The following is a 15889-nucleotide window of genomic DNA, read 5'->3' as shown; positions in this document are numbered from 1 at the left end:
CCACCTTGTAAAAAGGTGCACATTTCACTGCAAAAATGAAAACTACCAAAATTCTGTTTAGTCCTAGTGCTTATTCTTATAACAAAAAAAATGTGTACAGTGTGTACCTCTGATGATTGGACATGGTGAAGTAGCACTTCTGGTTCTTTAAGTAAAAGCTGAGTTCCATGCACCTGAAAGCTCACTTTTTTTTTAACTTTGCTTTTTAAAGCATCAGAAGTGGCAGGAGCCATTATTTTCTGTGCATGCACATTGCTATTGCTTGACCGTGTACAAAAAATGAAGCACCACAAGGCTTCTGTATTTCTGAAGTTTTATTTTATTTTGCCCTTCTTGGTTACACACTCAAATTCCAGTGACATGATAGACCAGTGATTTTCAACCTTTTTCATCTCACGGCACACTGACGCGGCATTAAAATTGTCAAGGCACACCATCAGTCTTTTGACAATTGACAAGGCACACCATGCTGCCAGTGGAGGCTCACATCCCCCATTGGCCCCACTAATAAATGACCCCACTTTCCCCAAATTCCTGTGGCACACCTGTGGACTGCTTGCGGCACACCAGTGTGCCACGGCACAGTGGTTGAAAATGACTATGATAGACTGTACTTGTTTGCTCCTTCTGCTGGGGTCATTCTAATTTTTATATGTGATAGAAAGACTGTTTCTCTCCCCAAACTGGCATGTGTTTTATAGGCTTAGCAGAGATCAATTAATACAAACACCAGATTCAGAAGTAATTCTTCATTGCACATAGAAACGGATATTCATTGAGTTGAAGAAACAGGATAGATATTAGGGTCACGTGGCAGCACAAATGTGGTGCGGTTTTTCCACTCTACAGTGATGCAAAATCAGAATCTGACTCATTGGCTGACCCAACTCTCAGGGAAAAAATAATCCCACAAAGAACTCCCCCCCCCCCAACACAGAGCTCCTGCTGTGTGGTGGTGAAATGATGCATAGCATAATAAAGAAGAGCAGTTATATAAGAAACTCACAAAAGATTGAATGGAAAGCCAATACTTTTAAGATGCTTATGCAGCCTGTCCCTGAGGTGTAGATGTGCAAGCCTGCTGTTCTATGACTTGATCTCATTTCCTGTAAAAGTTATGCATGCTGGTTAGATGGAATAGAAAAGTCTCTCTTTAAAATCAGGGGCAACAGAAGGTTACTAATCAGATGGAAATGTATTTTTCAAAGGATAAAGACTATTTTCTACTGAATAGAAATAATATGAATGCATAACATGGTTGTTACCATTTATGCATCAAGCCTGTAATATAATCATTGTTGGGTACTTTCAAATCCCACAGCCACTACAGTTAATAATTCCAAGTCTCCATTTCACTACTTCCAAAAAAATGAACATTATGGTAATTTAATTTTACTCACACTTGATAAAATTCAATTAGATATGATCGCTGCTCATTTAAAGGGTGATATTATCCACTGGTGGTCTTGTAGCAAAGCTCTCCTCTTGTTCTTTTGAAGCATATTTATGAGAATGGCTGTATACAGCTTGAATAAAGAAGAAAAAGGTTACATTTTCCATATGCATTTATTGCATTAGAAGGTGATTTGAACATATCTTTTGAAAGTTTAAAGCATTCAGCTTCTGATTGCAAATTGCTGTAGAAAGCCCTGCCACCCTGCCATTCCAGTGTCAGCTGTTTGAATGGAAGCATATAGTATTACATCATGGAATGGATTTTTTTTTTCCAGGCAAATGAAGGAGATGAATATCTTAAGGCCTTAATTGACTGTCTGATTTGACTTGCAAATTCTCAGCACATTCAAGCAGCCAGGGTGACTGCTGTTCTCAGTAGACTATAAGCTCAATGCCTCATGCATTCCAATGGGCTGTTATCATTGGAATCATTGATAACACATTGTGTTATCACACAAGTAACTGTGTGGAGAATTTAATTTAGGTCTTAAAAGAACACTGACTGAGCAGAAAAGGCAAGGTGATATCCTATCCATATCTATTGGCAGTTTGTAGTCTCTGGAGCTGAGTGTTATTCCTCCACAAGTTTTTGTTTATTAAATTTATATTCTGATTCAAATTAAAAAAAAAAAAACACTATTTCAAGCTAAGGCTTTGATACAGTAAAACCAAAGCAACAATAAATTATCCAAACAAAATAAACTAAAACCGTTATAAAAAGCAGCACCAGCAAAACTGACATAATAACTAGCAATCAAAAGCCTGCCAAAACAGAAACTTATGACCCAATTGTATCATGGCTTTATGTGGATGCATCTCCTGACCATCAGCATAAGGCCTGGCCTGCCATTACGTGAGCTACTCCAACAGTGACAGCTCACTACCAATGGTGAGGGAGTCATTATGCCCTGTGGTTTGGGGAAGGATTGGAGCCAGGATTTGGCAGGGGCAGGCTTTGGTGGCAGCTGCATCCACAAGATCTTATGCCCCCTGATCTGGGTCAGGCATGCCCCTTTGAACCTACTGGATTTACTCCAGCAAAATAGCTGGCATAGATCCAAACAGGCCCAGGGAACAGCAGAGTAGGCAAATAAAAAATATATTTAGTTAGGTCTCTGTTGCTGCCTGGGCCCCAGCTAACTAATGGGATGCAGTGGAGCTTGTTTCAGTGCAGCTGCATCACATAGGCTGACTCTGAATTGGGCTGCGATCCTATACACACCTGAGAGCAAGTCCCATTGAACTCAGCGGGATTTGCTTCTGAGTAGAATGCAGTGTCAGCCTATTTGTAGAACAGCAGAAGGAATGGAAGCTAATGTACAACCTGTGGAAGGGTGTTCCACTTTTATTTTTATGGCACTTCTGGTATGATCTTATGTACGCCTACTCAGAAGTAAGTCCTATTATGTTCAGTGGGGCTTACTCTCAGGAAACTCTATATAGGATGCAGTTCTATTTTAGGATTGATGGAAAACCAAAGCAACCTTGCACATGTCAATGAAATGCAATATAAACTTAATATCTTAAGACAAATACACAAATAAAGACAATGCCAAAAAGATAGTGGGTTTTGGCTTGTTTTCTAAGTCACCAAAATGACTAATAGCTTTTGTTGGCTCCAATGGATGATTCCCTCCTGGGACAAATAGCAGCCAGAGGGGAGTTTAATATGGATAGGGACCCTGGCATGGTGCCCCCCAACACCATGTCCCTGATCTAGATCAAGGGATCCCACTTCTGCTGTTAGAGTAAAAAAATCATGCAGGGCCAAATGTCATATCTAATTTGGCCCTTAGATAAGTGATTCCCTAAGATATGCTTATATATGGCTTTATAGTTAATCACCAGTGCTTTAGCTGTGTGCAGAAGTCAACAGACAGACAGTGTGGTCAGTCAAGCACATTTTATAGACTTCTGGTAACTCACCTGCATGGGGATGTAAACAGCAACATTTTATACTAAGTTAAAATTTGTGACGAGGGTGATGACAGGTGAGGAGCAGCTATATCCTTTTATCATCCAACTTATCACTGTTGCATTTACTCTGTATTTACTCTGGTGTGTATTCAACAAGTTACAGTTCATTTCATGTACAGAAAGACCAGAGGATGTACTTGGAAGTTACACTTATGAGACATATATATTTGTTCTCTCTTTAATGGAAAGCATAAGTCCTTGGGGAAAGACTGGAACTCACTCACAGGTGAGTTTAATCTTCATAAGGGAGCTCAAAACAGGGTTTTGTGGGTCACTATAGCTGGCTCTGGTGAGCTTGCAGTGCAGGTAAAGCTACTTTGGGATAAATTGATTGCTATTACCTTTGGGGATTACAAGTCCAGCCTATTTATACACAGATTTGACTCAACATGAATGGCCCCTGCAAATGAGAAGGAATGAGCTGATCCTTGGAGAAGGGGAAAAATGCATCCCTTTAATATCAGTTTAAAAAATTGAACAGTCCTTTAACAACAGCCTCTTAATGAAAGAGAGAGAGGGCAGCTGGCTGACAATCCGTCAATCCTCCTCTCTCCAGGCAACCCCTCCCTTCCTCCTGAGCATGTGAAAGAAAGGTGATCACTTTGCATTGGTGAAGGGAGGGGCTGAGTGAAGCACCTTGCTAAGCTGTTAGAGGAGATTGATGGATTGTCTTCTTAATGACTCTTATCTTACATCACAAAGGTAATCAAGGCTGTTTTTAAATCACTGGAGCAAAGAAACTTTGTTTTTTAAATTCATTTGCTATAGTTCGTTTTTTGCCATCCACCTGAGTGCTCAGAATGGAACCCACGCGAATAATGAGGCTCAACCTATATTTACTTTTCTACAATATTTATACCCCACCCTCCCCATTGGGAGGGCAGCTCACCACAAAATAAAACCAAAACACATAATAATATAATGGTAATTAAACAGTTAAAACAAATCATAACAGCAGATTACCATACAAAGAGCAACACAAACTATCGTCAAGGCATCAGAGAATAAACAGTAAACCAAATGCTAAAAGACAAACAAAACAGGTTTTCAGTTTTAATTGTTTTCATTGGAAAACAAGCAGAGATGTAGCCAGCCAGATAGGTCAAACTTACCTACCTACCTTACTACCTTTGAACTGTCCTGGGCTGAAAAAAATATGCTAAGGAAAGGTAGTTTACAAAGGAAAACACTTGGTGGAAGGTTAAAAGCACAGGAATTTGCATTATTTGTGCCATCACATGAGTGTGACATAGCTGAAAAGAAAGACAATTCAGTTTTTGTATTTATTCAGAGAAGCATATCTGGCAGAGCTGAGATGTCTTCGGTGGAGTCAAGGCCAACCAAGATATTTGGCTTCCTGGTCTGGAACACAAAATGCTCCTTCCCCCCCCCCCCCCCGGCACAACACACCCAGTCTTTTCCCAGAATATTGCAAATTGGGTTATCTGGAAATAAGCAAAACATCAGGGCAGCAAATACAATTGTGTTTTTGGCAGCTGGTTTGCAAAGCAATAATTAAAATAGCAAATGTTTAACAATGTTTTTCTAATACAAAAGGCATTCTGTAAATCTAATTTGAAACTTGAAGTCCTATTTCTGTGTACCTGGCTTTACATGAACCTACTCAATCCACATTATCAGCATTTCAAATTCTCCTAGAAGCTTTGAGAGCATAACCCTGTGTTAACCCATTTCTGCTCAGCCCACAGGTGTAAATATTTGATCTCTGTTGCATATATGTAACATTGGGCAGAAATGGCTTTTAATTCACCCTTACTCTTCCCAGAATTCAGTATTCTAGCAGGTTTAACAATACAGTTCCCAGTCCAACTGAAAAAGTAGAGTAGCTACAATAGCCCGCCCAACATAGTGTAGGATGAATACTCAGTGTAAATCCATGTTACTTAATTGGACGTCTGTGGACAGTAAGCTCTGTGTAAAAATGGAGTGCATAGAAAGCAGCTTGCAATCGTAAATTGTCCTCTATCAATCATATGGCTGGAATTTCTCTTCTCTAAAATCAGAGCTATTGCTATTTTCAGTCACAAGAGTCCTTTATTCCATATGTTTGCTTGTTTGAATTTAATTGTGTTTGTTCAAGTAGCCATGCCTATGGCATCCCTCACTATATTAAATGGGTCTTTTCTATCTATCTACATAGTGTAGACTGTTGGAAGTTAATCAGTGTGCTTATGAAAATGCTCCTGTTCACAAAAGGATATAATATTTGCTTAAAAAGTTGATGCTACTGTCATATTAATAGGTAACAAACTGGAACTTTCGAAGACATTTAATCTTTTCAGAATTATTGTGCCAGTGTACTTAGGGAAAATCTACTGAGTGCCACTGTTATTCTATTGGTTGTTAAAGTTATCTCCTGTGTCCCATCTCCTCTAGGCCTAGCTACTATTAGTATTGCTTCATTAAAGCATTGCACATTGAAAAGTTAATCTCTCTTTTCTTCTCATGAATGAGCTATTCTTTCATGCAGAAAGAACAGAACTGCAAAGATAATAGTTATGTCATTCTCTTCACAGATTGTGATCCCCTTCTTCAGCCTGCTGATCAAAGACATTTACTTTTTGAATGAAGGATGCGCTAACCGCCTTCCAAATGGACATGTCAACTTTGAAGTAAGCACAGCACACATTTTTATCAAACCCATAGATCCCTTTGAGCCCATATATGCTTGTGTTTCAATGTGGTGTAACGAAGATTGTAACAAAAAAGGAATGTCTCCTATAATTTCCCAAAAACTCAAACAAATTTCAACACATCTTTTCAATAACACAAATTAATTGTGAAGTTCTTGAAACTGTTAGTCTTAGAGGCAGAATCCAAAGAGTCTGGTACAATATGCTAGGGCTTTTCCTGTCCCTTCTCACTGTCGATCCTCAACTCACTCAAAACACTTTTCCTGATTAGTGAGGAATGTTCTTTAACAGAATTCAGTGTGTCAGCCAGGATTCAAGGTGTTGCAGCCAGAAGTGAAAAATGGACAAATCACTCTGCTCATGCATAAAATTCTTTGGTTCCCAGCCAGAGCTTCTCTTTTGTACATTGTCACTTTATTCCTATGGGATGGCTAAAAAAAAGTTGCATCAGAAATGATAGAAGCAGTTTAAAAATGAAAGATGCATTACTCATACACTTCCCAATAAGCATGTGACACAGATGCTTGGATTAATTGGGCCACTTTATTGAAATATACAAAAAATACCTGCAGCAGGGAACCTAACTCAAAACCCCCAAGTGTGCAGGCCACTACATCAGGGAAACAGTGTCTGCTTCCCCCCAGTAATCAATGAGTAAAACCACCTGACTTAAAGCTACCCTCCATCAGTCAACCCTGAAGTGTCAAGGCAGTTGGACAGTGCAGATTCCCACAGCCAGCAAGCCTTGCCCTGCCTGTCCGGCCTGTACAACACCAGAAGACATGGGAACAAAAAGGGTAAACAAAACACACACACACCACCACCAAAGGTCAGTCTGGGGTAGGCAACAAACACTCCAGGCCAATCAGGCTGACAGTGAAAAATTCTTACCCAGGTCAGAAAAGGGTCAACCAGCCAATCTCAGACTGTACAAAAGGCAGGGGGAGTCACCAACTGGAGCCGAACTACAGGGTATGCAACTCGAGCTGAGACAAAATGGAAGCTTGCCCCATCTCCAAATAAGCTAATTTTTGTGTCTCTGCTTCGCGCAAAGGTGGGAGCCACATAAGAGCAATTGCAGTGTGAATTGCACAGCACCTGTGTTCTGGAAAGACTAAGAGCCTGTAAATGGTTCCTTGCATGTAAAGACCCTGTAAATTTTGAGTTCTGACAATTGTTTGCTTCAGCCGGCCAGAGAGGTCTGTTTCAACCATCTCAAGCAGCAGTTTTGCCGCCACGTCTGCTCATCAACTCATCCTCCTGGCAACCTCTGACTACTTCCAAGAAGTGTTTAACTGTCAGACACCTTACTCAGTTTAATCATATTCGAACCAAATCAACATGTATTACATGTAAATATGCATTACATAAATGAGATCCATGGTAATTTATAATAAATTGAAAGCAAATATATTGCTTTCCTTCTTTGTTTCCTTCCAGCGTATTACAGAAAATCAGGAAAAGTTGTACTGAAAAATTATTCCCACTCCCCAGGTCCCACTGTCCAAATGATGCAACAGACACATTCACCACTTAGTAATTCCGAGGAATATTAGAGCCATACTGATCATTTTGATGATATATAGTGTTCTTGTACCTAGATGCCTTTTTGTTTTTGTTTCAATCTTTACAGAAATTCTTGGAACTAGCTAAGCAAGTAGGAGAATTTATAACATGGAAACAAGTAGAATGTCCTTTCGAACAAGACAATAATATCATCCATTATTTACATACAGCGCCCATTTTTACTGAAGATGGTAAGATAGCTTTGTTTCTCTTCCAGGAGTCTATACTTATATTTCATAACTCTTGATTTAAAAATGATTTTCAGAATCTGTCCTCACACAAATCTGTTGTCCACAACAGGCTGCCTTAATATTAAGAATGATTCTGTAGGCCTTTCTTTTTCCTTTAACTTTTCAAACAGGCCTCTTGCTTGTAGCAAATCATCTTTGTGATACCCACAGAGGAATAAACCTTATAGCCATACTATGAGGGAGTGTCACGAATGTCAGTCATGCTGTAGCTGAAAGCATTTTGAGACTATTGTTCCCTATAAGTCAACAAGCTCATCTCTCTCTCCAAGTGAGGTTTGCCATGGCTGCCGGCAGAGAAAGCAGAGCCCAGCTCCCAATAGAGAGACATTTGCCTTTTTAAAATGTGCTTGAAGAAAAATAAAAAAACCTTTCAGTGTAGTTCTTTCATCATGCAATTAATCATACCCATTTGCAAATTAGTTTCTGTCTGACTTTTCTGTTTACCCATCCAATCTATCATATTGCTCTTTTGCCTTTTCATAACGGGTTAATTCAGTCACATCCCATTACCATCATGTCAGAGATAAGGGCTGAATTTGTTGGCATCACCTACACATGCCCAAAGGTTTGGCTAACTTTAGGTTTGCTTTTGAACTTTTGATTTGTAAAGAGCAGTCTTTAAAACACATCCACATTAATCACATCTGGCAGCAGGGTCTTCACTGACTACACACAAAGTTATGATGTAGCAAGGAAAATGAGTCTCAAGCCCCACAGGGAAGAGCTATCAAATCTAAAAATCATTAAAGCAATTATAGTGAACCTTAAAAAGGGACAGGTGCAGGGAGACACTAGCACTGCCCAGGAGTCTTTTTGGAACAGTAAAGGGCATTTCAAGGGATCTGCTCTTAGGCACCAAGATGAGTAAGTAAATTGAGGTGTCTTCTCCATTGCCATTTCCCCCCCCCCGACCCTCCCCACTCCATTCAGCCTCTGCACTGCTCAGCACAGAACTTACCTCCTGTGGCATGAGCTGCTCCCTGTGCCAGCATGAGTGGGCTGGCGCGACTCTTTGTATCATCCCACCTGATCACTATGCTATCGCAAAGTGCATTACAACACTTTTGCAATGGAGAGCACCGGTGCAGCACGCACTGCACCAGCCTGCATGCTTCTCCGGGTTGTGCAATTAGCTGCATACAGCAGCTGTTAGACCTAGATGAAAAAGGGTGTCTTCACCTGTAATACAAGAAATATGCAGCCAATTCAGAGGTGTTTTGTATTAGTGCTAAAAATATGGGTGTGGATACACACGTAGATGCATGCCAGGAATTGCATTTGCTGTACAAATGGGAAACTGGTTTTCTCATGCAAATATTTCTTGCAGTGATATATACCCTTGTTTCTATCGGTGAGTTATGCCTGTTTTTACAAAGTGTCATGTACTAAAGGTGAATGATGTGTTATTGCAAGAGGAGTTTCTACCATATGAAATAGGTTGCTAAATGGCCTGAACATTGTGGGTAGCCCAGTATTTATAACCGCCAGGTCCTAGCCCCACCCCTGGCTCCCCACATGCCCACCCCCAGGACCGCCCTCCCCCTGCCCAGAAACGCCCCCTCCCTCCTCCTTCCCGCCCCCACGCCTACCTTTTAGGCTTGTGTCGGTGCGGGCATGCCGACACAAGCGGCGGCGAGGGAGCCGCAGCAGAGGCATCTTCCAGCCTCCATGTGTGGGCGCATCTGCATGCGCCAATGCGGCTCCCTCCCACAGAGGCGCCCACAGCACGTTTGCAACCCTCCAAAGCATGCTATGCCAGCATAACTGCCAGTTAGGATTGCGCCCTTACTCTGTTAAAATGCCACCATGTAGGCTGCTGGTGTTATTTCAACAACTTCTATTCCCTTTTCCTTTTTTAGGGTTATATCTGGCTTCTTATGAAAGTGAAAGCCCAGAAAACCAAACTGAAAAAGAGAGGTGGAAAACCTTGAGGTATGGTTTCCAGAAGTGAAAAGTGGGTCTAGAGGGGTGGGTAAAATGTTGGAAAAGCATTGCCACTTCCTATCTGTTCCGTAGCAGCCATAAGCTTGGCTAAAAGTTATATGAAGGTGTAAGGACCAAACTATAGTTTACATTCAAAGATATGTAATAGTAGTATGCAACATTTAATTGGAAAAGCAATTTCAGGAAGAGGCAACTGAGATTAGAGAAGGAAGGGCGACAGAGTGTACTGTTACATGATTATATTTGTGTGTGAAATTTGATTCTAAGGAAGTGATAATAGAGTACTTTCATACATTTGTTTAAATGTATATTTGCTAACCACCCAGTATACAATCAGAGCCAGTTTGCATTTAGAACCTTTGAATCTTTGTCTCTAACACACAAATGAACCTTTGTACTTTCACTACCTCTAAGCTGGTGGTAAGCCTTGATCAACTAAGCATCCCCCCCCCCCCGTGCTATGCCTTCATCCTCCTGAAATGGGAGATGCACATTTCCCATTGCTTCTGGGCATAGTTGCCCATCTGCTGAATGCTGAATAGAGAATGCAGCCGAACCAATTCTAGGTTAATCCTGTGCTACTCATGTTCTTTTTCTTTTTACTAGTCTCCTGTTTCTACTTTTGCAGGTCAACTATCTTAGGAAAGACTTGAAGCTAAAGATCTATAATTGCAGTAGGACAAATTAAATCAGTAAAACTACTTTGCACTACTGATTCCAAAGATGCCTATTTGGGATTTAGGAGATTTTATTCTTTATTTTTGTCTGCATTTTTGGACTATTTGGCGTGATCAACTGGATTCATCCACAGGTCTCAACAGAGATGTCTTTTTTTACAGCACGCACAATTATCTTTTCTAATTACTCTTTGCAGTGAAGGCCCAGTAGGCAGCTTGTTCATATCAGGACCAGAACTGGATCCTTATCACTGTAGAATCTTGTCTTTGAAGGAAGATGCCAGAGCGAGCAAAGTCACAGTGCTGCAAATACAGGACAATTGACACTGGGAAGGTACAGGGTGTGTATCTCAAAAGCAGGGTGTATTGGACAAGGACTCTCTGAGAACTGTCAAAAATCAGTGCTGAAAAGCAGCATTGATCTGGTTACTTGCTACATAAGAAAGAACCTTGTTCTCCCTCAAGAAACTTCAGCTGGATTGAACAGTTTCCTGGCAGCAGGGGATCAAAGACTGCTACAAAACCACATCAGTTTGAAAAACCCATTCAGACCTCATCCATTTCTTAAAATATAGAAACATTTAAGCAGTGAGCATCAGTTATTTCTTCTGTTTGGCTGTGAATCATAATTTTTTCCCCTAACAGTAAATACATAATGCAGTCCCATCAATTTCTAAGCTGTCCTGATAAAGTAAATCTCAGTCTAATTTACCTCTGTATAAAGCATGTAGCATATTTTCTAATTATGTTGACTGGTGGGTGAGAGAATTGTCTTCAAAGGGCCTTTCCTCATGGACAACTGATGGAAGGCAAACTTGATAAGGGCTCTAACAGGTGTAAATGATTTGTTTTTGTTTCATTGACTCATTTTGTCTTCTAGTCAAAGGCAAAGAAGATTTGACTGGGAATGAATAGATATTAGGGCTTCTGTTTTCAGTGCATTTGAGAGGATATGGACACTTTTCAGACTATAAAATGTTGCACTACGGCAAAACAATTGTCAACACACTGTTCATAAGATGGGTATCTTGTTTTATAATTACCCTGCTTGTGTGTGAATCATACTATTTTCCATCTAGGGGAACAGTAAGCCATCTGTGATGCCTGTCATGGTGTTTGATGGAGATCAGGGAAATGCTGCATAATATAAACACTAAATAACAATTGTTAACTTATTGTTACTTATTACTCATGTGTACTTCCACATGAAGCCGATGTAACACTACAGTTTTTAAAAAATTAAATACAAGTAACAGAGTGAAGCCAAAGGTGTAGCTCCTGTTGCTTGCCATGTAGAAGAACTAAGGGGAAATGCATGCACATCTTCAATTTAGTAACGAGGGTAGTTTCATAATAAGGGGCGGATTACATCACAGATGTAATATCAAGACCAGTTTAGAGATTGACAACTGCAATAACATCCAATGTGCAGTGGGCTTGGTCTTAGAATCATATGCGCTTATGTGATACTTTGAAAGTGCACATGCTGATGTAGGCATGATTTACCGAACTTCATTGTCCTTTCACCTTCAAAAGGGGGGGAAGAAAGCAACAGTGGGGTGAATCATGTGAATTATCTGTGTCACATATTACTTCTCATGTGCTGTGGCTGGTTTGTGCAGTCCTGAGAACGACTTCTTCCTCCTGCCTTGTGCATGTTTTTAGTGCACTGATCAGTGTCTTAACTGAGGATCAATTGACAACAAAGCAATCCTCAGATAACAGGATGTGTTTTGAATAGTAATTTAGCTAGACTGTTGAATTCTGACTATATAAACAGTGCAATCCTATAAGACTTCCCCTGTGGGTGCTCAGAACCTGACACTGGTGCTTTCTCTGAATAGGGGCCACCTTACCCTTTGGGATGCAACTCAGTGATTGTATCTACAGGGACCCATTTATCACTGCTAAAGAGCTACTCACACGCTCCCATGTTCTTCCCATTCTAGAATGACATCATTGATCATGACAGCTACAGCTAGAGCTGGCCTAAAATACTTTGTTTTAGCCTTGCAAATGCATGCACAAGATTACTCCTGTGCACTTACTTGCCTATTACACATATACCTCTGTTAGTTATTTCAGCTTAAAAGGAAAGAGAGTATATTGAAGGCTTCCCTCCCTGGTCACACGGAGGGAATTCTCATGTGCCACAGGCAACCAGGCAAATGGCTAAATATAAACTGGTTCCATGTGATCAGTCCAACCATCAGCCCCAAGAAACTTCTCACTTTCTGAACTTTCTCAGTGGCTGTCAAATGGGAGCTGCAGTTTTTACACAAGCCCTTAAATCTGCTGGGTGCTTTTTCCATAGCACACTTCAGCATCTGAATAGGAGGTAAGGGATAATCATTTGTGAGCAATCCATGGAAGCATACCCTATGGCTGCTTGTAGACATTCAGTGACAAAATAGCCATCCCAAGCTGGCTGCCCACTATAAGGGAATTAGAACTGAATTACTGCATACTTTCTCTGAACTTAAAAAAAAAAAAAAGCCTTTTGCATTTGGACCACTAGCCACAGTTTAGCAGAACTTTTGTCTATCAATCAATGAGCTCTTGGACTTATAGGTACATTATAGAGAGCTCTTCTGATAACCAAGCTTCAGGCTCAAGAGAACACAGGAAATTATTTTTACAGCAGAAGCTAGTGTTGATTTTATGATTCATAAGCCATTTGCCATTAACATTTGAGTATGTGCTGATGAAAAGAGGTTCTCTTAATAGATAGCCATTCCCAGAATGATTTTTGTATAAGCTTGATACAGTCCAACCAGCCCTAGAACAATAATGATAAACATATTCATGAATAACATTCAGAGATGTATGTGTATTCTCAGAATGGCCTTTTCCTTAATTATGTGCATTTTTAAAATTACTTGTTTATGACTTGAATGGCTCATATTACATTTTGTGGAAGTGGCTGTATGTTGGGCTTGCCTTTTCAAAGTGAGATTGCTCATTTGTTTGCAGTGGGCCACAGTGGATATGCTGTGTGTAGGAAGCAGAACCCAATTTCCAACCCTGGATTTTATCCAAAGAAAAATGAACCCTGATTAAGCATCATAAAATTAATGGGACAAGTTAATCACATCTATTTGATTTCAGTGGTACTTAGGATACAACCACATGTTTTCACAGCAACATTCTAAAAAATTCTGTATGTCCAGCTAAATTTAAAATCAGAACTTCTTTCTGAGAGAAATAGTTGTTGAAAGTTAGACCCAAAGTTGAAGTTACCATTAGGCAAAGCCATATAATTGAATCAGAATAAGTGGCCTTATTGCTCAGTTGTGCCGAGTATCTTTCTTACAACATAGAAAGCAGCTGAAAATTCACAAGACTCACAGCACTAAGAAATGTGGAAAAGATTTTATGAAATCAGAAATTATTATGAGCTAACTCCTTGTAACGGTGTTCCACATCATGTGGGAACCAGCCCTTAAGTACACTGTAATTAAAGTATCATCTTGCTCACAAACATGTACAGTCTAGTATATGGTATATAAAACTTAGATTCCTGAAAGTTTTAGCTTTCAAAGGGGTGGAGGAGAAGATTAATCAAATTTAGCTTTCGTAATTGTGTTCTAACTTTTATACCTAAGAACACAATAAACTATAGAGAGGTATTTGAGACCATGTAAGCACAGTCATCCTCATGCACTAACCCTTACCACCACCAGTACACATCTCAGATTTATACCTGCTAAACAGAAGGTGTAGATCCAAGGAGTCCCCAGGCGGTGAAGGCTTTCCTTGAGGTTAGTGAGCAAACACTCACTTTCCAGTCACCTCCCTTCCCTTGGATACAGCGTGTGCTCCATTGGTGTGGCTGCATTGACAGGGAGAGATTTGGGTAGGATTAGGCTGTGTGTTGAACTGCATCATTTTAATAAAGAATGTTAACCCCTGCTAATTGGGTAAGAGGCACTTTTTCAAGTGGGTGCTCCTCTTTTTAGCAGGGGGAGAGTAACTGGCCCACCTCACCCCAGCACTGTCTGTTCTAGTGGCTGTCTGCTGGTATTCATTTGCATCTTTTTAGATTGTGAGCCCTTTTGGGACAGGGAGCCATTTAGTTATTTGATTTTTCTCTGTAAACCGCTTTGTGAACTTTTAGTTGAAAAGCGGTATATAAATACTGTTGATTGATTGGTTGATTGATTAACTTTAATGGCACAGAATTTGAATCAGATGAGAAAGTAAAGCCTGATGATTCTGTCTTTCTCATGCCTGCCTGGTAACAGACATACCTGAAAGATCCACCAAGGGCTGTATCTCAAGTAAGGTAATAGTAATTTTCAGTGCCCCCCTAACTATGTTAACTCACAAGTAGGTCCCACTGAGATCAATTGGGCTTACTCCTTGGCAAGTGTACTTAGAACTACAGCTGAGTGCAGGAAAAGTTGTAGAAGAATCTATCTTGTAGACACAGTGCTGGCATTTAGTCCTACACGTGCTATAGCCCCTTGCTTATCTGTGCACAAGGTAAACCAGCACCCAGACTGTTTCAACAAATGTGCCCCTTGGTACTTGATTTGGAAAATGAACTTTATTAGGAGATCTGTAACAATTTTTATAATACATACAATAAATGTGCTTAAATTAGCCTACAGTTACAGGTATAGCCCTATCTAAAAGAAAGGAATAGCTAAAAGCACCTCTGGTTCTAATCTGTTAAATCATGTCAAGACTGACCCAACCTTTCAGTAGCTAGTTGATACCTGCTACAGATTTCTAATTCCATTATTTTCCAATGGATTTGCAACTGTAACTCTACTTCTGCAGATGTTATGTGTGAGGAACAAAATAAATATGTTCTCCAGAAATATAATAGGAATATATTATACAAATCCTTTCAGAAAGCATTAGCATAAATTATTCTGTGAGCAGCATATAAAGGTGTTTTTTTTTTAAGTGTTTTAAATAATTCCCCTAGATCTAGGCAAAATCTGTTAAAGTGGAAGTGAAAGTTGCTTCTGTTTTTTAGAATCTGGCTCTGCATAGTAGAACTTTCTCCAAATTTCACTTGTTGGCACAAAGGACCTGGATCCAGCTGTAGCTGTGCACTAACAGTGTAATCCTATGCATGTTTACACAGAAGTAAGTCCCATTGGGTTCAATGGAACTTAGGACCAAATCCTATCCAATTTTCCAGTGCTGGTGCAGCCATGCCAAGGGGGTGTGCACCGCATCCTGTGGTGGGGAGGCAGTCACAGAGGCCTCCTCAAGGTCAGGGAACATTTGTTTCTTTACCCCAGGGTTGCATTGTGGCTGCACCAGTGTGGGGAAGTTGGATAGGATTGGGCCCTTTCTCAGATTATATATGGGATTGCAGCCAAAACCTTATATGTAACAAGTAGGCAGC

The 15889-nt window shown here is 40.2% G+C and overlaps 1 protein-coding gene across 1 annotated transcript in view; it reads left to right on the top strand.

The window, feature by feature from the left end:
• Positions 1 to 10527, top strand: part of RASGEF1C (RasGEF domain family member 1C) — a 39040-nt gene extending 28513 nt beyond the window's left edge. The window contains exons 10-13 of the mRNA XM_066616468.1: positions 5970 to 6065; positions 7720 to 7843; positions 9763 to 9835; positions 10476 to 10527. Of these exons, the coding sequence (XP_066472565.1) occupies positions 5970 to 6065; positions 7720 to 7843; positions 9763 to 9835; positions 10476 to 10500 (318 nt within the window). The 3' untranslated portion in view covers positions 10501 to 10527. The remainder of the gene's footprint in view (positions 1 to 5969; positions 6066 to 7719; positions 7844 to 9762; positions 9836 to 10475) is intronic.
• Positions 10528 to 15889: the final 5362 nt, after the last annotated feature.

The sequence above is a fragment of the Tiliqua scincoides genome, chromosome 2 (assembly GCF_035046505.1).
Source record: "Tiliqua scincoides isolate rTilSci1 chromosome 2, rTilSci1.hap2, whole genome shotgun sequence".
In the NCBI taxonomy this organism is placed as follows: Eukaryota; Metazoa; Chordata; class Lepidosauria; order Squamata; family Scincidae; genus Tiliqua; species Tiliqua scincoides.
Note: the sequence above shows the minus strand (reverse complement) of the source record. Positions and strands in the feature narration are given on the sequence as shown.